Here is a 24,472-nt window from a genome sequence, read left to right on the forward strand (position 1 = left end):
CGTTAATGCAGGCTTCATGATTTTTCTGCGTTTGAAATGCTGGTCCGGAGCTGAAATGCACAGTTTGGTCAAATATGCTGTACATGCAATTCTTCAACCAGAACATCTTAAAACATCATTTGCCTTCATATGGATCACATTTCAAGTCAATCTGAAAGAAATTTTCTGTGCCACATTATTTTCACGTTAATGCAGGCATTCATTTTTCTGCGCTTGAAATGCTGTCCTGGATCATAAGTACAGATTGGTCAATAATGCTTTCCATTGCATTTTGAACATAAACATCTCAACATCATTTGTCTTCATACAGATCACATTTCAAGTCAATCTGCAAAGAAATTGTGTGTCCACATTATGTTCACGTTATGCAGGCTTCATGATTTTTCTGCGCTTGAAATGCTGATAATGAGCTTAAATGCACAGTTTGGTCAAATTTGCTGTCCATGCAATTCCTTCAACATCTTCAACATCATTTGCCATCATACAGATCACATTTGAACAAGAACTTTGTGTGTTAACATGAACTTTACGTTAATGACGCTTTCATGATTTCTCTGCTCTTGAAATGCTGGTCGTGAAATCATATGCACAGTGTGGTCAAATATGCTGTACATGCAATTCCTTCAACCCAGAACATCTTAAACGTCATTTGCCTTCATATGGATCACATTTCAAGTAATTCTGAAGGAGAAACTTCTGTGTCCAGATCATTTTCACGTTAATGCAGGCTTCATGATTTTTCTGCGCTTGAAATGCTGGTCCGGAGCTGAAATGCACAGTTTGGTCAAATATGCGTCCATGCAACTGGATCAAACCAGAACATCTTTAAACATCATTTGCCTTCATACAGATCACATTTCAAGTCATTCTGCACAAGAAATTTGTCTGTCCACATTATGTTCACGTTAATGCAGGCTTCATGATTTTTCTGCGCTTGAAATGCTGGTCCGGAGCTGAAATGCACAGTTTGGTCAAATATGCTGTACCATGCAACTGGATCAAACCAGAACATCTTAAACATCATTTGCCTTCATACAGATCACATTTCAAGTCATTCTGCACAAGAAATTTGTGTGTCCACATTATGTTCACGTTAGTGCAGGCTTCATGATTTTTCTGCGCTTCAAATGCTCATACTGAGCTTAAATGCACAGTTTGGTCAAATATGCTGTCCATGCAATTCCTTCAACATCTTCAACATCATTTGCCATCATACAGATCACATTTGAACAAGAACTTTGTGTGTTAACATGAACTTTACGTTAATGACGCTTTCATGATTTCTCTGCTCTTGAAATGCTGGTGGTGAAATCATATGCACAGTGTTGTCAAATATGCTGTCCATGCAACTGGATCAAACCAGAACATCTTAACATCATTTGCCTTCATACAGATCACATTTCAAGTCATTCTGCACAAGAAATTTGTGTGTCCACATTATGTTCACGTTAATGCAGGCTTCATGATTTTTCTGCGTTTGAAATGCTGGTCCGGAGCTGAAATGCACAGTTTGGTCAAATATGCTGTACATGCAATTCCTTCAACCCAGAACATCTTAAATGTCATTTGCCTTCATATGGATCACATTTCAAGTAAATCTGAAGGAGAAACTTTCTGTCCACATTATTTTCACGTTAATGAAGGCTTCATCATTTTTCTGCGCTTGAAATGCTGGTCCGGAGCTGAAATGCACAGTTTGGTCAAATATGCTGTACATGTAATTCCTTCAACCCAGAACATCTTAAACATCATTTGCCTTCATACAGATCACATTTCAAGTCATTCTGCACAAGAAATTTGTGTGTCCACATTATGTTCACGTTAATGCAGGCTTCATGATTTTTCTGCGCTTCAAATGCTGATACTGAGCTTAAATGCACAGTTTGGTCAAATATGCTGTCCATGAAATTCCTTCAACATCTTCAACATCATTTGCCATCATACAGATCACATTTGAACAAGAACTTTGTGTGTTAACATGAACTTTACGTTAATGACGCTTTCATGATTTCTCTGCTCTTGAAATGCTGGTCGTGAAATCATATGCACAGTGTGCTCAAAAATGCTGTCCATGCAATTGGTTCAAACCAGAACATCTCAAACATCATTTGCCTTCGTACAGATTACATTTCAAGTCATTCTGCACAATAAATTTGTGTGTCCACATTATGTTCACGTTAATGCAGGCTTCATGATTTTTCTGCGCTTGAAATGCTGGTCCGGAGCTGAAATGCACAGTCTGGTCAAATATGCTGTACATGCAATTTCTTCGACCCAGAATATCTTAAACATCATTTGCCTTAATACAGATCACATTTCAAGTCATTCTGCACAAGAAATTTGTGTGTCCACATTATGTTCACGTTAATGCAGGCTTCAGGATTTTTCTGCGCTTCAAATGCTGATCCTGAGCTGAAATGCACAATTTGGTCAAATATGCTGTCCATGCAATTCCGTCGAACCAGAACATCTTCAACATCATTTGCATTCATATAGATGACATTTCAAGTCATTCAGCAAAAGAAATTTGTCTGTCCACATTATGTTCACGTTAATGCAGGCTTCATGATTTTTCTGCTCTTGAAATGCTGGTCGTGAAATCATATGCACAGTGTGGTCAAAAATGCTGTCCATGCAACTGGATCAAACCAGAACACCTCAAACATCATTTGCATTCATATAGATCACATTTCAAGTCATTCTGAAGACGACATTTCTGTGTCCACATTATGTTCACGTTAATGCAGGCTTCATGATTTTTCTGCCCTTGAAATGCCGATGCTGTGCTGAAGTGCACAGTTTGGTCAAATATGCTGTCCATGCAATTCCTTCAACATCTTCAACATCATTTGCCATCATATAGATCACATTTGAACAAGAAATTTGTGTGTCAACATGAACTTTACGATAATGACGCTTTCATGATTTCTCTGCTCTTCAAATGCTGGTCGTGAGCTGAAATCGACACTTTGGTCAAATGTGCTGGACATGTAATTCCTGGACAAGTCATTCGGAACAAGAAATTTGTTTTTCAACAAAATGATCACGTGAATTCAGGCTTCATGATGTTTCTGCGCTTGAAATTCTGGTCCGGAGCTGAAATGCACAGTCTGGTCAAATATGCTATCCATGCAATTGGTTCAAACCTGAATACCTTTAACATCAATTGCCTTCATATGGATCACATTTCAAGTAATTCTGAAGGAGAAATTTCTGTGTCCAGATTATTTTCATGTTAATGAAGGCTTCATCATTTTTCTGCGCTTGAAATGCTGGTCGTGAAATCATATGCACAGTGTGGTCAAAAATGCTGTCCATGCAATTGGTTCAAACCAGAACATCTCAAACATCATTTGCCTTCATACAGATCACATTTCAAGTCAATCTGCACAAGAAATTTGTCTGTCCACATTATGTTCACGTTAATGCAGGCTTCAGGATTTTTCTGCGCTTCAAATGCTGATACTGAGTTGAAATGCACAATTTGGTCAAATATGCTGTCCATGCAATTCCTTCGATCCAGAACATCTTCAACATCATTTGCATTCATATAGATGACATTTCCAGTCATTCTGAAGACGACATTTCTGTGTCCACATAATGTTCACGTTAATGCAGGTTCCATGATTTGTCTGAGCTTAAAATGCTGGTCCGGAGCTGAAATGCACAGTTTGGTCAAATATGCTGTACATGCAATTCCTTCAACCCAGAACATCTTAAACATCATTTGCCTTCATACAGATCACATTTCAAGTCATTCTGCACAAGAATTTTGTGTGTCCACATTATGTTCACGTTAATGCAGGCGTCATGATTTTTCTGCGCTTAAAATAATGATCCTGGGCTGAAGTACACAATTTGGTCAAATATGCTGTCCATGCAATTCTTTCGAACCAGAACATCTTCAACATCATTTGTCTTCATACAGATCACATGTCAAGTCAATCTGCACAAGAAATTTGTCTGTCCACATAATGTTCACGTTAATGCAGGCTTCATGATGTTTCTGCGCTTGAAATTCTGGTCCGGAGCTGAAATGCACAGTGTGGTCAAATATGCTGTCCATGCAATTGGTTCAAACCTGAACACCTTAAACATCATTTGCCTTCATATAGATCACATTTCAAGTAATTCTGAATGAGAAATTTCTGTGTCCACATTATGTTCACGTTAATGCAGGCTTCATGATTTTTCTGCGCTTGAAATGCTGGTGCGGAGCTGAAATGCACAGTTTGGTCAAATATGCTGTCCATGCAATTCCTTCAACATCTTCAACATCATTTGCCATCATATAGATCACATTTGAACAAGAAATTTGTGTGTCAACATGAACTTTACGATAATGACGCTTACATGATTTCTCTGCTCTTCAAATGCTGGTCGTGAGCTGAAATCCACACGTTGGTCAAATGTGCTTGGACATGTAATTCCCTGAATCCAGAACATCTTAAACATCATTTGCCTTCATACAGATCACATTTCAAGTCATTCTGAAGACGACATTTCTGTGTCCACATTATTTTCACGTTAATGAAGTCTTCATGATTTTTCTGCGCTTGAAATGCTGATCCTGAGCTGAAGTGCACAATTTGGTCAAATATGCTGTCCATGCAATTCTGTCAAACCAGAACATCTTAAACATCATTTGCCTTCGTACAGATCACATTTCAAGTCATTCTGCACAAGAAATTTGTGTGTCCACATTATGTTCACGTTAATGCAGGCTTCATGATTTTTCTGCGCTTCAAATGCTGATACTGAGCTTAAATGCACAGTTTGGTCAAATATGCTGTCCATGAAATTCCTTCAACATCTTCAACATCATTTGCCATCATACAGATCACATTTGAACAAGAACTTTGTGTGTTAACATGAACTTTACGTTAATGACGCTTTCATGATTTCTCTGCTCTTGAAATGCTGGTGGTGAAATCATATGCACAGTGTTGTCAAATATGCTGTCCATGCAACTGGATCAAACCAGAACATCTTCAACATCATTTGCCTTCATACAGATCACATTTCAAGTCATTCTGCACAAGAAATTTGTGTGTCCACATTATGTTCACGTTAATGCAGGCTTCATGATTGTTCTGCGTTTGAAATGCTGGTCCGGAGCTGAAATGCACAGTTTGGTCAAATATGCTGTACATGCAATTCCTTCAACCCAGAACATCTTAAATGTCATTTGCCTTCATATGGATCACATTTCAAGTAAATCTGAAGGAGAAACTTCTGTGTCCAGATTATTTTCACGTTAATGAAGGCTTCATCATTTTTCTGCGCTTGAAATGCTGGTCCGGAGCTGAAATGCACAGTTTGGTCAAATATGCTGTACATGTAATTCCTTCAACCCAGAACATCTTAAACATCATTTGCCTTCATACAGATCACATTTCAAGTCATTCTGCACAAGAAATTTGTGTGTCCACATTATGTTCACGTTAATGCAGGCTTCATGATTTTTCTGCGCTTGAAATGCTGGTCCGGAGCTGAAATGCACAGTTTGGTCAAATATGCTGTACATGCAATTCCTTCAACCCAGAACACCTTAAACGTCATTTGCCTTCATATGGATCACATTTCAAGTAAATCTGAAGGAGAAACTTCTGTGTCCAGATTATTTTCACGTTAATGAAGGCTTCATCATTTTTCTGCGCTTGAAATGCTGGTCGTGAAATCATATGCACAGTGTGCTCAAAAATGCTGTACATGCAATTGGTTCAAACCAGAACATCTCAAACATCATTTGCCTTCATACAGATCACATTTCAAGTCATTCTGCACAATAAATTTGTGTGTCCACATTATGTTCACGTTAATGCAGGCTTCATGATTTTTCTGCGCTTGAAATGCTGGTCCGGAGCTGAAATGCACAGTCTGGTCAAATATGCTGTACATGCAATTTCTTCGACCCAGAATATCTTAAACATCATTTGCCTTAATACAGATCACATTTCAAGTCATTCTGCACAAGAAATTTGTGTGTCCACATTATGTTCACGTTAATGCAGGCTTCAGGATTTTTCTGCGCTTCAAATGCTGATCCTGAGCTGAAATGCACAGTCTGGTCAAATATGCTGTCCATGCAATTCCGTCGAACCAGAACATCTTCAACATCATTTGCATTCATATAGATGACATTTCAAGTCATTCAGCAAAAGAAATTTGTCTGTCCACATTATGTTCACGTTAATGCAGGCTTCATGATTTTTCTGCTCTTGAAATGCTGGTCGTGAAATCATATGCACAGTGTGGTCAAAAATGCTGTCCATGCAACTGGATCAAACCAGAACACCTCAAACATCATTTGCATTCATATAGATCACATTTCAAGTCATTCTGAAGACGACATTTCTGTGTCCACATTATGTTCACGTTAATGCAGGCTTCATGATTTTTCTGCCCTTGAAATGCTGATGCTGTGCTGAAGTGCACAGTTTGGTCAAATATGCTGTCCATGCAATTCCTTCAACATCTTCAACATCATTTGCCATCATATAGATCACATTTGAACAAGAAATTTGTGTGTCAACATGAACTTTACGATAATGACGCTTTCATGATTTCTCTGCTCTTAAAATGCTGGTCGTGAGCTGAAATCGACACTTTGGTCAAATGTGCTGGACATGTAATTCCTGGACAAGTCATTCGGAACAAGAAATTTGTTTTTCAACAAAATGATCACGTGAATTCAGGCTTCATGATGTTTCTGCGCTTGAAATTCTGGTCCGGAGCTGAAATGCACAGTCTGGTCAAATATGCTATCCATGCAATTGGTTCAAACCTGAATACCTTTAACATCAATTGCCTTCATATGGATCACATTTCAAGTAATTCTGAAGGAGAAATTTCTGTGTCCAGATTATTTTCACGTTAATGAAGGCTTCATCATTTTTCTGCGCTTGAAATGCTGGTCGTGAAATCATATGCACAGTGTGGTCAAAAATGCTGTCCATGCAATTGGTTCAAACCAGAACATCTCAAACATCATTTGCCTTCATACAGATCACATTTCAAGTCAATCTGCACAAGAAATTTGTCTGTCCACATTATGTTCACGTTAATGCAGGCTTCAGGATTTTTCTGCGCTTCAAATGCTGATACTGAGTTGAAATGCACAATTTGGTCAAATATGCTGTCCATGCAATTCCTTCAACCCAGAACATCTTAAACATCATTTGCCTTCATACAGATCACATTTCAAGTCATTCTGCACAAGAATTTTGTGTGTCCACATTATGTTCACGTTAATGCAGGCTTCATGATTTTTCTGCGCTTAAAATAATGATCCTGGGCTGAAGTACACAATTTGGTCAAATATGCTGTCCATGCAATTCTTTCGAACCAGAACATCTTCAACATCATTTGTCTTCATACAGATCACATGTCAAGTCAATCTGCACAAGAAATTTGTCTGTCCACATAATGTTCACGTTAATGCAGGCTTCATGATGTTTCTGCGCTTGAAATTCTGGTCCGGAGCTGAAATGCACAGTGTGGTCAAATATGCTGTCCATGCAATTGGTTCAAACCTGAACACCTTAAACATCATTTGCCTTCATATAGATCACATTTCAAGTAATTCTGAAGGAGAAATTTCTGTGTCCACATTATGTTCACGTTAATGCAGGCTTCATGATTTTTCTGCGCTTGAAATGCTGGTGCGGAGCTGAAATGCACAGTTTGGTCAAATATGCTGTACATGCAATTCCTTCAACATCTTCAACATCATTTGCCATCATATAGATCACATTTGAACAAGAAATTTGTGTGTCAACATGAACTTTACGATAATGACGCTTACATGATTTCTCTGCTCTTCAAATGCTGGTCGTGAGCTGAAATCCACACGTTGGTCAAATGTGCTTGGACATGTAATTCCCTGAATCCAGAACATCTTAAACATCAATTGCCTTCATACAGATCACATTTCAAGTCATTCTGAAGACGACATTTCTGTGTCCACATTATTTTCACGTTAATGAAGTCTTCATGATTTTTCTGCGCTTGAAATGCTGGTCCGGAGCTAAAATGCACAGTCTGGTCAAATATGCTGTCCATGCAATTGGTTTAAACCTGAACACCTTAAACATCATTTGCCTTCATATAGATCACATTTCAAGTAATTCTGAATGAGAAATTTCTGTGTCCACATTATTTTCACGTTAATGAAGGCTTCATCATTTTTCTGCGCTTGAAATGCTGGTCCGGAGCTGAAATGCACAGTTTGGTCAAATATGCTGTACATGTAATTTCTTCAACCCAGAACATCTTAAACATCATTTGCCTTCATACAGATCACATTTCAAGTCATTCTGCACAAGAAATTTGTGTGTCCACATTATGTTCACGTTAATGCAGGCTTCATGATTTTTCTGTGCTTCAAATGCTGATACTGAGCTGAAATGCACAATTTGGTCAAATATGCTGTCCATGCAATTCCTTCGAACCAGAACATCTTCAATATCATTTGCATTCATATAGATGACATTTCAAGTCATTCTGAAGACGACATTTCTGTGTCCACATAATCTTCACGTTAATGCAGGTTTCATGATTTTTCTGTGCTTGAAATGCTGATCCTGAGCTGAAGTGCACAATTTGGTCAAATATGCTGTCCATGCAATTCTGTCAAACCAGAACATCTCAGACATCATTTGCATTCATATCGATCACATTTCAAGTCATTCTGCACAAGAAATTTGTGTGTCCACATTATGTTCACGTTAATGCAGGCTTCATGATTTTTCTGCGCTTCAAATGCTGATACCGAGCTGAAATGCACAATTTGGTCAAATATGCTGTCCATGCAATTCCTTCGAACCAGAACATCTTTAACATCATTTGCATTCATATAGATGACATTTCAAGTCATTCTGAAGACGACATTTCTGTGTCCACATAATATTGACGTTAATGCAGGCTTCAGGATTTTTCTGTGCTTGATATGCTGATCCTGAGCTGAAGTGCACAATTTGGTCAAATATGCTGTCCATGCAATTCTGTCAAACCAGAACATCTTAAACATCATTTGCATTCATATAGATCAAATTTCAAGTCATTCGGAACAAGAAATTTGTTTTTCAACAATATGTTCACGTGAATTCAGGCTTCATGATTTTTCTGCGCTTGAAATTCTGGTCCGGAGCTGAAATGCACAGTCTGGTCAAATATGCTGTCCATGCAATTTGTTCAAACCTGAACACCTTAAACATCATTTGCCTTCATATAGATCACATTTCAAGTAATTCTGAATGAGAAATTTCTGTGTCCACATTATTTTCACGTCAATGAAGGTTCCATGATTTGTCTGAGCTTAAAATGCTGGTCCGGAGCTGAAATGCACAGTTTGGTCAAATATGCTGTCCATGCAATTCCTTCAACATCTTCAACATCATTTGCCATCATATAGATCACATTTGAACAAGAAATTTGTGTGTCAACATGAACTTTACGATAATGACGCTTTCATGATTTTTCTGCTCTTGAAATGCTGGTCGTGAAATCATATGCACAGTGTGGTCAAATATTCTGTCCATGCAATTGGATCAAACCAGAACATCTCAAACATCATTTGCCTTCAAACAGATCACATTTCAAGTCATTCTGCACAAGAAATTTGTGTGTCCACATTATGTTCACGTTAATGCAGGCTTCATGATTTTTCTGCGCTTGAAATGCTGGTCCGGAGCTGAAATGCACAGTTTGGTCAAATATGCTGTCCATGCAATTCCGTCGATCCAGAACATCATAAACATCATTTGCCTTCTTATAGATCACATTTCAAGTCATTCTGCACAAGAAATTTGTGTGTCCACATTATGTTCACGTTAATGCAGGCTTCATGATTTTTCTGCGCTTGAAATGCTGATCCTGAGATGAAATGCACAATTTGGTCAAATATGCTGTCCATGCAATTCCTTCGAACCAGAACATCTCCAACATCATTTGCATTCATATAGATCACATTTCAAGTCATTCGGAAAAAGAAATTTGTTTTTCAACATTATGTTCACGTGAATTCGGGAGGCAGACACCCTCTCTATTTTTAAGACCAGGCTTAAAACGTTCCTTTTTGACAAATCTTATAGTTGGGGCTGACTGGGTGACCCACAGGGGTTCGGCTTGTGTCTTCATTTGCACAGCTGACTCCTTCTTGGACGTCCCTTCGTTCTGCCTCTAGTCATGCTGCTATAGGCCTAGGCTGCTGGGGGACTTTTCTTGACGCACTGAGCCCTTCTCTATCTACCTTTACATTTAATATGTATACCGTTATTGCAGTACATTCACTCTGTTTCCCCCTGTGCTATTTCTCCGAGTGTCCCTGGTCCCAGAGCTGGATGCTTCAGATCTGCGGTTGATGTTCCACCAGCTGGTCCAGTCTCCACCATGTCCACTGTGGGATGCTGCTGCTGACCTTCCTCCAGCCCTCTGCTTCCAACTCCCTTTTTCCACCAGTCAACTCTGCATTGCCTTCACTATACTGTTATGCTAACTTACATACTGTTTGAATTTTACTGCTAGCTATATATGGTGTATGTTTAATGTCAGAGCCGTACATCATAAGAGTAAATTATGAGTCAGTTTTCAATGTTAGCTTATACTTTGTCTGTGTCACATATCCTGTCATGCATGTATCCAAATGTGTGTTGTGTTTTCCTTGCTTTCCCACCCCTCCCTCTTCTCCCATCCCTCCCCCTTGCCCTCTTCTGTCCTTCTCAACCCGCCCGGCCAGCAGGCAGATGGGTCCCCCCTATATAGAGCCGGGTTCTGCTCGAGGTTTCTTCCCTGTTAAAAGGGTGTTTTTCCTTGCCACTGTCGCCTTTGGGCTTGCTCTGGGGGTCAGGCATTTGGGTTCTGTAAAGCGTCTTGAGACGAGTTGACTGTAATTGACGCTATATAAATAAAATTGAATTGAATTGAATTGAATTGAATTCAGGCTTCATGATTTTTCTGCGCTTGAAATGCTGGTCCGGAGCTCAAATGCACAGTTTGGTCAAATATGCTGTCCATGCAATTGGTTCAAGCCTGAACACCTTAAACATCATTTGCCTTCATATGGATCACATTTCAAGTAATTCTGAAGGAGAAATTTCTGTGTCCAGATTGTTTTCACGTTAATGAAGGCTTCATGATTTTTCTGCGCTTGAAATGCTGGTCCGGAGCTGAAATGCACAGTCTGGTCAAATATGCTGTACATGCAATTTCTTCGACCCAGAATATCTTAAACATCATTTGCCTTAATACAGATCACATTTCAAGTCATTCTGCACAAGAAATTTGTGTGTCCACATTATGTTCACGTTAATGCAGGCTTCAGGATTTTTCTGCGCTTCAAATGCTGATCCTGAGCTGAAATGCACAGTCTGGTCAAATATGCTGTCCATGCAATTCCGTCGAACCAGAACATCTTCAACATCATTTGCATTCATATAGATGACATTTCAAGTCATTCAGCAAAAGAAATTTGTCTGTCCACATTATGTTCACGTTAATGCAGGCTTCATGATTTTTCTGCTCTTGAAATGCTGGTCGTGAAATCATATGCACAGTGTGGTCAAAAATGCTGTCCATGCAACTGGATCAAACCAGAACACCTCAAACATCATTTGCATTCATATAGATCACATTTCAAGTCATTCTGAAGACGACATTTCTGTGTCCACATTATGTTCACGTTAATGCAGGCTTCATGATTTTTCTGCCCTTGAAATGCTGATGCTGTGCTGAAGTGCACAGTTTGGTCAAATATGCTGTCCATGCAATTCCTTCAACATCTTCAACATCATTTGCCATCATATAGATCACATTTGAACAAGAAATTTGTGTGTCAACATGAACTTTACGATAATGACGCTTTCATGATTTCTCTGCTCTTCAAATGCTGGTCGTGAGCTGAAATCGACACTTTGGTCAAATATGCTGTCCATGCAATTCTTTCGAACCAGAACATCTTAAACATCATTTGCATTCATATAGATCACATTTCAAGTCATTCTGAAGACGACATTTCTGTGTCCACATTATTTTCACGTGAATTCAGGCTTCATGATGTTTCTGCGCTTGAAATTCTGGTCCGGAGCTGAAATGCACAGTCTGGTCAAATATGCTATCCATGCAATTGGTTCAAACCTGAACATCTCAAACATCATTTGCCTTCATACAGATCACATTTCAAGTCAATCTGCACAAGAAATTTGTCTGTCCACATTATGTTCACGTTAATGCAGGCTTCAGGATTTTTCTGCGCTACAAATGCTGATACTGAGCTGAAATGCACAATTTGGTCAAATATGCTGTCCATGCAATTCCTTCGAACCAGAACATCTTCAACATCATTTGCATTCATATAGATGACATTTCCAGTCATTCTGAAGACGACATTTCTGTGTCCACATAATGTTCACGTTAATGCAGGTTCCATGATTTGTCTGAGCTTAAAATGCTGGTCCGGAGCTGAAATGCACAGTTTGGTCAAATATGCTGTCTATGCAATTCCTTCGACCCACAACATCTTCAACATCATTTGCATTGATATAGATCACATTTCAAGTCATTCTGCAAAAGAAATTTGTCTGTCCACATTATGTTCACGTTAATGCAGGCTTCATCATTTTTCTGCGCTTGATATGCTGGTCCGGAGCTGAAAAGCACAGTTTGGTCAAATATGCTGTACATGCAGTTCCTTCAACATCTTCAACATCATTTGCCATCATATAGATCACATTTGAACAAGAAATTTGTGTGTCAACATGAACTTTACGATAATGACGCTTACACGATTTCTCTGCTCTTCAAATGCTGGTCGTGAGCTGAAATCCACACGTTGGTCAAATGTGCTTGGACATGTAATTCCCTGAATCCAGAACATCTTAAACATCATTTGCCTTCATACAGATCACATTTCAAGTCATTCTGCACAAGAACTTTGTGTGTTCACATTATGTTCACGTGAATGCAGGCTTCATCATTTCTCAGCGCTTCAAATGCTGATCCTGAGCTGAAGTACACAATTTGGTCAAATATGCTGTCCATGCAATTCTTTCGAACCAGAACATCTTAAACATCATTTGCATTCATATAGATCACATTTCAAGTCATTCTGAAGACGACATTTCTGTGTCCACATTATTTTCACGTTAATGCAGGCTTCATGATTTGTCTGCGCTTGAAATATTGATCCTGAGCTGAAGTGCACAATTTGGTCAAATATGCTGTCCATGCAATTCTGTCAAACCAGAACATCTTAAACATCATTTGCATTCATATCGATCACATTTCAAGTCATTCGGAACAAGAAATTTGTTTTTCAACAATATGTTCACGTGAATTCAGGCTTCATGATGTTTCTGCGCTTGAAATTCTGGTCCGGAGCTGAAATGCACAGTCTGGTCAAATATGCTGTCCATGCAATTGGTTCAAACCTGAACACCTTTAACATCATTTGCCTTCATATGGATCACATTTCAAGTAATTCTGAAGGAGAAATTTCTGTGTCCAGATTATTTTCACGTTAATGAAGGCTTCATCATTTTTCTGCGCTTGAAATGCTGGTCGTGAAATCATATGCACAGTGTGGTCAAAAATGCTGTCCATGCAATTGGTTCAAACCAGAACATCTCAAGCATCATTTGCCTTCATACAGATCACATTTCAAGTCAATCTGCACAAGAAATTTGTCTGTCCACATTATGTTCACGTTAATGAAGGCTTCATGATTTTTCTGCGCTTGAAATGCTGGTCCGGAGCTGAAATGCACAGTTTGGTCAAATATGCTGTCCATGCAATTTGTTCAAACCTGAACACCTTAAACATCATTTGCCTTCATATAGATCACATTTCAAATAATTCTGAATGAGAAATTTCTGTGTCCACATTATTTTCACGTTAATGAAGGCTTCATCATTTTTCTGCGCTTGAAATGCTGATCCTGAGATGAAATGCACAATTTGGTCAAATATGCTGTCCATGCAATTCCTTTAACCCAGAACATCTTAAACATCATTTGCATTCATATAGATCACATTTCAAGTCATTCTGAAGACGACATTTCTGTGTCCACATTATTTTCACGTTAATGCAGGCTTCATGATTTTTCTGCGCTTGAAATGCTGATCCTGAGCTGAAGTGCACAATTTGGTCAAATATGCTGTTCATGCAATTCTGTCAAACCAGAACCTCTTAAACATCATTTGCATTCATATAGATCACATTTCAAGTCATTCGGAACAAGAAATTTGTTTTTCAACAATATGATCACGTGAATTCAGGCTTCATGATGTTTCTGCGCTTGAAATTCTGGTCCGGAGCTGAAATGCACAGTGTGGTCAAATATGCTATCCATGCAATTGGTTCAAACCTGAATACCTTTAACATCAATTGCCTTCATATGGATCACATTTCAAGTAATTCTGAAGGAGAAATTTCTGTGTCCAGATTATTTTCACGTTAATGAAGGCTTCATCATTTTTCTGCGCTTGAAATGCTGGTCGTGAAATCATATGCACAGTGTGGTCAAAAATGCTGTCCATGCAATTGGTTCAAACCAGAACATCTCAAACATCATTTGCCTTCATACAGATCACATTTCAAGTCAATCTGCACAAGAAATTTGTCTGTCCACATTATGTTCACGTTAATGCAGGCTTCAGGATTTTTCTGCGCTTGAAATGCTGATCCTGAGCTGAAGTACACAATTTGGTCAAATATGCTGTCCATGCAATTCCTTCAACATCTTCAACATCATTTGCCATCATGTAGATCACATTTGAACAAGAAATTTGTGTGTCAACATGAACTTTACGATTATGAAGCTTTCATGATTTCTCTGCTCTTCAAATGCTGGTCGTGAACTGAAATCCACACTTTGGTCAAATGTGCTCGACATGTAATTCCCTGAATCCAGAACATCTCAAACATCATTTGTCTTCATACAGATCACATTTCAAGTCATTCTGCACAAGAACTTTGTGTGTTCACATTATGTTCACGTGAATGCAGGCTTCATCATTTCTCAGCGCTTCAAATGCTGATCCTGAGCTGAAGTACACAATTTGGTCAAATATGCTGTCCATGCAATTCTTTCGAACCAGAACATCTTAAACATCATTTGCATACAGATCACATTTCAAGTCACTCTGCACAAGAAATTTGTGTGTCCACATTATGTTCACGTTAATGCAGCCTTCATGATTTTTCTGCGCTTGAAATGCTGATCCTGAGCTGAAGTGCACAATTTGGTCAAATATGCTGTCCATGCAATTCTGTCAAACCAGAACATCTTAAACATCATTTGCATTCATATCGATCACATTTCAAGTCATTCGGAACAAGAAATTTGTTTTTCAACAATATGTTCACGTGAATTCAGGCTTCATGATGTTTCTGCGCTTGAAATTCTGGTCCGGAGCTGAAATGCACAGTCTGGTCAAATATGCTGTCCATGCAATTGGTTCAAACCTGAACACCTTTAACATCATTTGCCTTCATATGGATCACATTTCAAGTAATTCTGAAGGAGAAATTTCTGTGTCCAGATTATTTTCACGTTAATGAAGGCTTCATCATTTTTCTGCGCTTGAAATGCTGGTCGCTAAATCATATGCACAGTGTGCTCAAAAATGCTGTCCATGCAATTGGTTCAAACCAGAACATCTCAAACATCATTTGCCTTCATACAGATCACATTTCAAGTCAATCTGCACAAGAAATTTGTCTGTCCACATTATGTTCACGTTAATGCAGGCTTCATGATTTTTCTGCGCTTGAAATGCTGGTCCGGAGCTGAAATGCACAGTTTGGTCAAATATGCTGTCCATGCAATTCCTTCAACATCTTCAACATCATTTGCCATCATATAGATCACATTTGAACAAGAAATTTGTGTGTCAACATGAACTTTACGAACATGACGCTTTCATGATTTCTCTGCTCTTGAAATGCTGGTCGTGAAATCAAATGCACAGTTTGGTCAAATATGCTGTCCATGCAATTGGATCAAACCAGAACATCTTAAACATCATTTGCACTCATACAGATCACATTTCAAGTCATTCTGCACAAGAAATTTGATTGTCCATGTCAGAGTGTAGCTCCGCTGAGAGCTCCCACATATCAAATGAAGATATTCACTGAACCAGAAAGAAACGGAGACTGTAACTTTTTACTTGCAAGGGTAACAGCACAGTGTAACAAGACACATTAGTGCGAGCTACAAAGACTGCTCCCATACGAAGTTTATTTTATACACAAGCAGAAACGAAAACATAGCATAAGATAAGAAATAGCTCGAGTTACACAAGGGGGTGTGCTCAGCTGTAAGAGTGGAAATATACTGACTAGAGGAGCAAGATGTGTGTGTGTGGGTATGTAATGAAGATTATTCTATAAAGACACTATATACAATCAGTTAATGCCCTAGGGCTTGATTATGATAAATATATTCTCAAATTCAACTCTAACATTCCCTCCTGTTTATCATGATCAAGAAGTGTAAAGCTCAGTTAACAACATCTTGTAAAAACATATTCTGCTGTCACGTCATTAAACTACACTTCAACATCATCATTCTCATCATAAGAGTCACATTGTGGTTCTTCCATTTCAAGTGCAGCATAAGCAATAATAGAAGTAGTTATCATTTTAGAAATTATGGATCTCAAACATGGTAAAATGCAGGTAGCAAAAATGCAAAATAGTAACAAAATACATATACTTATAATTACAAATCTTTTAATAGTCTGAAAAATACCACCAGATGTAAACCAAGAGGTAAAATCCCAGCCTGGAAAAATACCTTTGTCTTGGTTTCTTAAAATGTCTATTTTAATCTCATCCAATTTCTGTCTGATTAAAGTGTAATTGCCTTTGTGATCAGGGATGTATGTACAACAATGGTCATTAACAACTTCACAAACTCCTCCTTGTGCTGCTAAAAGAAGGTCTAAAGCTATTCTGATTTGGAGTGTCATTTGCTTGATAGCCTTAAGTTCAGGATCGTTTTCTAGCTGATCAGTTATGTCGATTAGTGCGTTAGTGAGATTATTGAGAGAAAACCAAAGTTTATTTACACTTGCGGATAATCTTGATGTACCATATGAAGGAACTAAAGACATAAGAAAACGTTTTGGTTTACTGAAAGCAGGTTGTTGTTCTTCTTTAGTTTCATGGCTTTGGATTCGGTGTGTGTGTATATATGTCCTGTTCTCTAATTGTTGGTCAGTAATGACAATTACAGCAGGTTGCAAATGAACTAAGGTACAAGTACCGCACCAATCAAATGGCAAATACCAATAAAGAAGTCCTCCACATTGCCACATCATTTTGGGTGGAGTGGAGATTTTTGGTCCGAGATTAAAGGTTGTTATGTTTCTTCCAGTCCTATATTTATCTTCAGAAAACCACCAAGATGTGTTAAATCCTCCAATAAAGGGAACTGATGATAAGATAGCAGACGAGTTACTGGAAAGTGATATTATATGGATGCAATTAGGTGTTCCTGGTAAGTGATGCCTGTACATATTGCCACAGGTGCGTTGGAGACACAATGGGAAAGGAATGTTAGTTCGTAATGGTGCAATTCCCACTCCTAATGTGGTGTTCGTAGCCTGTGAAAAATTAGTGGGATCCAGCCATTTTTCCTCACGAATAGTACAATTTGGAAACCAGTATGACATGTTACCAGTGAAATTTTTTAGCATTCTGAGTGTGCTTTCACCAAACATACACAATGTTTCTGATTTATTAAGTCCTACAGGAGTGAAAATGGTCTGATGTGTAGCATGATGAGGTAATTGTGAGCACACGTAGCAATTGGTGACATTATTCTGTTGTGCTGTAAAATTCATAGCTTTATACCAGAAGTTCTGTTCCCAAGTCGCTGCCATGGAGTGTTCATGGGTCCTTTTAGTCCTGTGAGTTCCTGTAGAGGAGAGAGAGAGGAAGAGGAACCACAGGAGTGACAAAGTCACCCCTGCGACTAGCAGAAGTCGCCAGAGAGCCATTCTAAAGTTGGGCGCGGATTAGTTGGGTTCTTCACCGGATTGAGACGTCAGCACCCTATTGTGCTACTGACCCCTTTGTATCGGACTTCCACCACTACCCCGTCGGTTGATCTGGCTCGGCTTCCAGTTGTATCAGCTTACAGTGCGATTGGTGGATCCACGAAGGCCGTTCAGCAATTTTTATTGCCGTGGGTGTCGTCAGCAGTATTTGATACGGCCCTTCCCACCGAGGCGACTTCCAATTCTTTCTCCTCAGGACTCTGATCAGGACCCAGTCTCCAGGCTGGAGCTTCTGTGTAGACAAAGGAGAAGAACACTCTGGCAGATTATTGGAACTCTGAACTTCTCTCGTTTTTAACATATGCATCATCCAATCTGCTAAAGTTACTTCTCTCTCACTATGATTCAGTGGATTATTGTTTTGTGGAAGTGGAAAAGGTCTCCCATCCACTATCTCAAAAGGTGTTATTGTTGTGTCTCCTGTAGGCGTAATTCTCACCCACAATTTAACCAAGGATAAACAATCTGGCCAAGGCCTCTTGGTTTCTTCCATAGTTTTGGCTAGCCTGTTCTTTATTGTCTGATTCGTACGTTCTACAAGGCTGGCGGAATGTGGATGATATGCGCAGTGATTTTTTAGTGAAAAACCCAATGCCTGTGAGCAATGTGTCATAATTGCATTTACAAATGTGTACCATTATCTGATCTAATTATGGCGGGAATACCATAAGTTGGAAAGTAATGGTTGCAGAGAGCTTTTGCTACAGTTATGGCTGTTATCTTTGGTTGGGTATATTTCAACCCATTTTGAAAACACATCTACAACCACTAAACAATACTTTAGTCCTTTTGATGCTGTTAGCTCAATAAAGCCCATATGAATTGTGTGGAAGGGGTGTTGTGCTGGAGGAAATTGCCCTCTCTTTGGTCTCATATTTCCTTGCAGATTGTTCGTACAACAAATTAAACAATTCCTACAGTATTCCTTGGCAAAGACAGAAAAGTTTACAGAGAAAAACTGTCTCTGTACCATGCATACCATCCCTCCTGTTGAGACATGGGTAAGACCATGGCTCACGAGGGCGGCTGTGGGGAACAGAGAACGCGGAAGAACGGGCTTATTATGAATATGATAAAGGCCATTTTGCAAAACAGCTCCACGTCTGAGCCAAGAAGCTTGTTCAGCCGTGGGAGCAGTGTTTTGTGCGTCTGCCAAGATGTTTAGGTCTACTGAGAGGAAAAGGTCATTCTCAGAACATGGTGTGCCAAATGAAGCTTGTTTCGCAGCAACATCTGCAAGGTTATTACCCCGTGTTATGGCGGAGTCATCCTTTAGGTGAGACTTACATTTACACAGCGTCAATTTAGCAGGAAACTGAATCGCTAAGAGAAGATTTTCCGACAGAGAGGCATGTGCAAGAGGTTTCCCACCAGAGGTTTTCATGCCCCTGTTATTCCAAATTCGAGCGAAATGGTGGACAGAAGAATACACATATTGACTGTCTGTGTAAATGTTAAGTGATTTCCCTTCAAACATCTTACAAGCGTTAATGACTGCTAGAAGTTCAGCCGTCTGTGCAGAATACGTGTGTGGCAGGCGTTCTGCTTTTAGGACCGTAGTTACTGTTGTTATTGCATAACCTACACAATTATTATTATTATTATTATTATTACAGGGCTAATTTCAGATTTTTAAAAGCTTCCTCAGCCTGTACAGTCCAAATAATCTCATCTGTTAACGACATGTTCTTGCCATATATTAAATCTTGCAGTGGCTGTGAGAACACTGCGTAATCTGGAACCCAGGATCTGCAAAAATTACAAAGTCCTAAAAATGACATCATTTGTTGTTTTGTTCGCGGCTTTGGAGCATTTTGGATTGCAGTTTTTCTGTCAGTGAGGAAAGACTTCCCATGTTTTGAAAGATTATGGCCCAAATACACCACCTGCGGAGCCCACAACTGAAGTTTGTTTAATGAAACCTTATGACCTGTTTCACGTAAGTATCGTAACACTGCCATCGTTGTCTGTTTACAGTGTTCCTGCGTGTCTGCAGCCACAAGAATATCAACATACAACAGAATTTGGCTGTGTTCTGGAATTTGAAATGTTGACATGGAGCACCTGAGAGCCTGAGTGTATATGTGGGGGCTTTCCGTAAAACCTTGTGGTAATCGTGTATAGGTGTACTGTGTACCTTCAAATGTAAACCCGAACCAGTGGTGCGAGTTTGAATGTAGTGGTACAGAGAAAAAAGCATTACTTAAATCTATAACTGAAAACCACTTTTTATCTGAAGTTACTTCATTTAATAATGTATTTGGGTTTGGAACATCAGGTGTAGTTTTCTGTACAACATCATTCACCGCTCTCAAGTCTTGAACCATCCTCCATTTTCCTGTATGTGCTTTTTGAACAGGGAAAATGGGTGTATTACAAACGCACTTTTCCTAATTCACAATAATCCCTGATTTTTCCATATCTGCAATAACAGGTCCTATACCTTCTATCGCTGATTGCTTCAGAGGATATTGAGAAATCTGTGGTCGACACGGAGTGGCTGCTTGTACTTTAACAGGTGGAAAATGTTTTATCAGTCCTACATCTGTAGGGCTGTTGGACCAGAGATCACTGGGCAGGTTTTTTTTTTCAAATTCTGGGTAATCCTCTATGGACAAACAAATTAATGATCAGGTTTCTTTTCCATGCAAATGTGTGGAGGGTGTGGTGTTTACACACCACCCAAGAGGCTGTTTCATGAACCGCAAAAGTTGTAGTAATTTGGGTGTTTAGCTCTATTACTCTGGTTTTCAGGTCTGCACTCTCATGGGATAGAGTTTGTTTTTTTTTCCGTCCGTTAAGAAATATGCAACCACATCTATATATTAATATCTTTATATAGTAATACATTTATACTTTATTACATCTATGCTTTATCAACATGAAATTTTACTTTAGCTTGATCTGTTGAACCGTGTGATAATTGTTCCTGTGGTCTTAATACTGCATACAGAGTGAGGTGTTTGAAATGTACCAGGCTGAGCTGCATTCCAGAGATAAAAAGAACCTTGAAGCAAAAGCAGCTGAAAAGAAACCATTTTAAGCACTGAGTTCTCATTGTGGTACGAATTAACAGCAAGAATACAGTCTTGGTCTTACAGGAACAATTATCTCACACACCTCATAACAGCTCGTTAGTGAAAAATCCCAAATCTCGAAACATATGAACAACTGAAAATTAGATTCCTATTTCACTGACCCTATCGCAGGTGTCTATAATCAATGTTACAAAGCAAATCTGACCATAAAGAAAGAGGTCATTTATCTGGTGCTTCAGCTGCCGCGGCGCCTTCGGCCTCTGATGCACCAGGCCATCGTTGTTGTCTTTGTGTTTTTGTACACTATCTTATCACCTTCTGCTCTGGCTGCACAGGCCTCAGTTTTTTATTTGTTGCTGTATTTCTTTTTTTCCTCTTTGTGCTTCTTCCAGCCATATTTCTGCGTAATGAAGCTGTTTTTCAGTTTCTTTTGATTTCTTTTATCAGTTTGTTGTTTTGCAGTTAATTCTGTAAATAGCTCTGTGCAGCCTCCTACTATTAATTTGCTATTAAATTCATATTTCTTTTCCCAATCTGACAAGAATTGTATCGAATCTGGATGCTTCTGTTCTGTTCTGCTTATTTTGCATCGCCTTATAGTGAATTTTTTTCCTGATTATTTCCCATTTTTGTTTTGTTTTGTTCAAAATTATTTTTATTTAGAATTTGTGGGAAACAATGTGTCATATGCCAAAATTCAGCCCTTGGAAAACAAGCTCCTCGGCCAGCTCTATTAGCTAGTCCGGTTTTCCACTGGGGGTCCAATATCAGGACTAAAGGTCGTTTTAGAGTTTTCACAAAGTCCTCCTAAATCTTAATGACTGTTTACACTCAGTGATTTACTTCAACTGACAACAGCCGTATGTTCACACCGATAGGTTTCAGGCTGTCCGCTGCTTCAATCACTGACCAGTCCTTTCACACTCACAGTTTTACACATGCACACATTTTGTAAGTTTTGGCTTCTCTTAGCTCAGGACTTCACTTTCCTAAAGCGCTTTGTTCGGATGCCGTCAACCTGGAACCCCGCAGAACCCGGACAGGGTTTTAACCGGCCGACGTGGAATTCAACCACGGAGGGCTTTCGTCCCCAAACCTAGTTTCAGGGGGCTGTGCACAGACTTCGGTCTCCCTCGAACAGCTCCTTAGGTTCCCAGGTGTATTGGCATCCTTTCTGCGCTTTTTTTTTGTTCACTCTTTATCTGAAGGATTTCAGTTTTTATTTTAATATGGAGTTCTAAGATGTCTCTCTCATCTAATTTGCCTGAGAAAGTATGTTTCTTTCTCCGTCTTTTTTGACTTATTTTTCCTGATTCTTCCACATGTCCTTCCATAAATTTCTCATCGCCTTCTAATACGCTTTGTTTTTGTCCCATAGCTGCTTGTTGTTGAGTTCTCTGGCACGAGACAATGGGAGGACACTAACACATCCTTCTACTGCAGATAAGCTGCAGCGGTGTTAGTTTTTATGAGTCTAGCTCGCCCTTAATCCCCTTGTCACCAGTACGTCGTCAACAACAAGGAAAATAATAAATCAGAAATTCAGCAAGGTATTCTAGACCTTATAATATGCTTGAAGTTCTCAATCACTCTTCACATTCACACCGTGTACACCTTGTCGACGGAATCTCTTTCCTTATGTCGACGGAATCTTTACACTCACACCTGTGTACACCTTGCCGACGGAATCTCTTTCCTTATGTCGGCGGAATCTCTTTTATCATGCTAGCGGAATCTCTTTCTCACCCGTGGTTCTGATCGGTGTCACTTCCTGGATCGGATCCTTGGATTCACACCCAGCGCCGAGGGACCGCTTTTCCTTTCACCGACCTGGCCACGAATTCACGTCCCAGGATTTTCAGATCTCGCTGCTTGGAGACGATCGCTGTCGACAGACTTCGGTGTCGGCTCTCCTCGATGTCGGGAAGGAATCCTCGGATCCGGCTCGAAGGACCAAGTTATATGTCAGAGTGTAGCTCCGCTGAGAGCTCCCACATATCAAGCCCCCTAAACAACTCGACCCCCTAAACATGCTCAAAAACTCACTACATTTTGCACAAAATTCAGTTCCTTATTGACCCTTCCTACCTGGACACATTGACAATGAAATTTTCACAATCAGCGTTACAGCGCCCCCTACAGAATCAAAATAAAATCTGTATGGGGAGTAAAATTATTAGTTTGTCAGAAATGAATGAAATTTGGGTGACTATTCCCTCATGTGGTCTTAATCAAAAAAGCAAATGGTAACCATGTCGTAATTTTAACGGTGTTGCCATGGCAATAGCTGAAGTTCCCCATGTTAGTCTAATGGGTCCAAGTGAAAAATCTCCCATCGTCATAGTTTTCCAGGACGTCGTACAAAATGTTCGTTTTGATGGCGCGCTTCTCCAAATGAGCTGAAATTTGGTGGACACCATCTACACAAGTAGACAAAAGTTATCCAAATCATAAAATTTCATTTCATGGTTTCCACATGGCAACACCGCAAAGTTGATGTCCAATTTTGCCATTTTTTGTGCGTGATAAATGGCTGCCATTCGTACATAGCGACTCCAATCCGAACCAAATTTTAAATACTTATTGACCCTTCCTACCTGTACAGATTGACAGTGAAATTTTGACAATCGGCATTACAACGCCCCCTACAGAATCAAAATAAAATCTATATGGGGAGTAAAATTATTAGTTTGTCAGAAATTAATGAAATTTGGGTGATTATTCCTTCATGTGGTCCCGATCAAAAAAGCAAATGGTAACCATGTTGTAATTTTAACGGTGTTGCCGTGGCGATGGCTGAAGTTCCCCATGTTATTCTAATGGGCCCAAGTGAATAATCTTCCATTATATTTAATTTACCTGTTACCATGGAAACGTTCCATATTTGACACATAAATTCTGACACATGCAGGTCAAAAACATCAATGTATCCATGCAGTATTTTGGACGGTGTTGCTGTGGCGATGGCCAACATGTCACATATTGTCATAATGCAGCAATGAAAGAGCATGGCTCCTGTTTGCTGCTGTTTGCACATTTGTAAATATTTTGATGAAATTTTGATGTACGCTCGCCAGAAAAAAAGGGGGCGGATCAGGTCGGTGGCCAGCGAGGTCCTTTTGATGCTGCTTGTGGCTTTAATATTATTTATTTATTTAGTTTTCTTCTTTCTTCTGCTCTTTAAAGTGGAATTTGACCCCCTAAACATGCTCGAAAACTCACCAAATTTGGCACAAAATTCAGTTCCAGCGAAAAAGTTTTTAAACAGGCGTTTCAAAATTGGGACTTAAAAGTTGGCCCTACAGCGCCACCTACAAAAATCAAAATGCATTGTGTCAATGGGAGGGGGTCCGACATCAACTTTGTCAT

At 39.3% G+C, this 24,472-nt stretch overlaps 1 protein-coding gene across 1 annotated transcript in view; it reads right to left on the reverse strand.

Moving 5' to 3' along the window:
• The window catches only part of LOC127534170 (uncharacterized), a 29,523-nt gene extending 5,281 nt beyond the window's left edge, over nt 1–24,242 (reverse strand). The window contains exons 1-2 of the mRNA XM_051948706.1: nt 22,850–24,242; nt 16,754–18,297 (exon numbers count right to left, since the gene is read on the reverse strand). Coding sequence (XP_051804666.1) covers nt 16,754–18,005 — 1,252 coding nt within the window. The 5' untranslated portion in view covers nt 18,006–18,297; nt 22,850–24,242. The remainder of the gene's footprint in view (nt 1–16,753; nt 18,298–22,849) is intronic.
• Nucleotides 24,243–24,472: the final 230 nt, after the last annotated feature.

The sequence above is a fragment of the Acanthochromis polyacanthus genome, chromosome 5 (genome assembly GCF_021347895.1).
Source record: "Acanthochromis polyacanthus isolate Apoly-LR-REF ecotype Palm Island chromosome 5, KAUST_Apoly_ChrSc, whole genome shotgun sequence".
In the NCBI taxonomy this organism is placed as follows: Eukaryota; Metazoa; Chordata; class Actinopteri; family Pomacentridae; genus Acanthochromis; species Acanthochromis polyacanthus.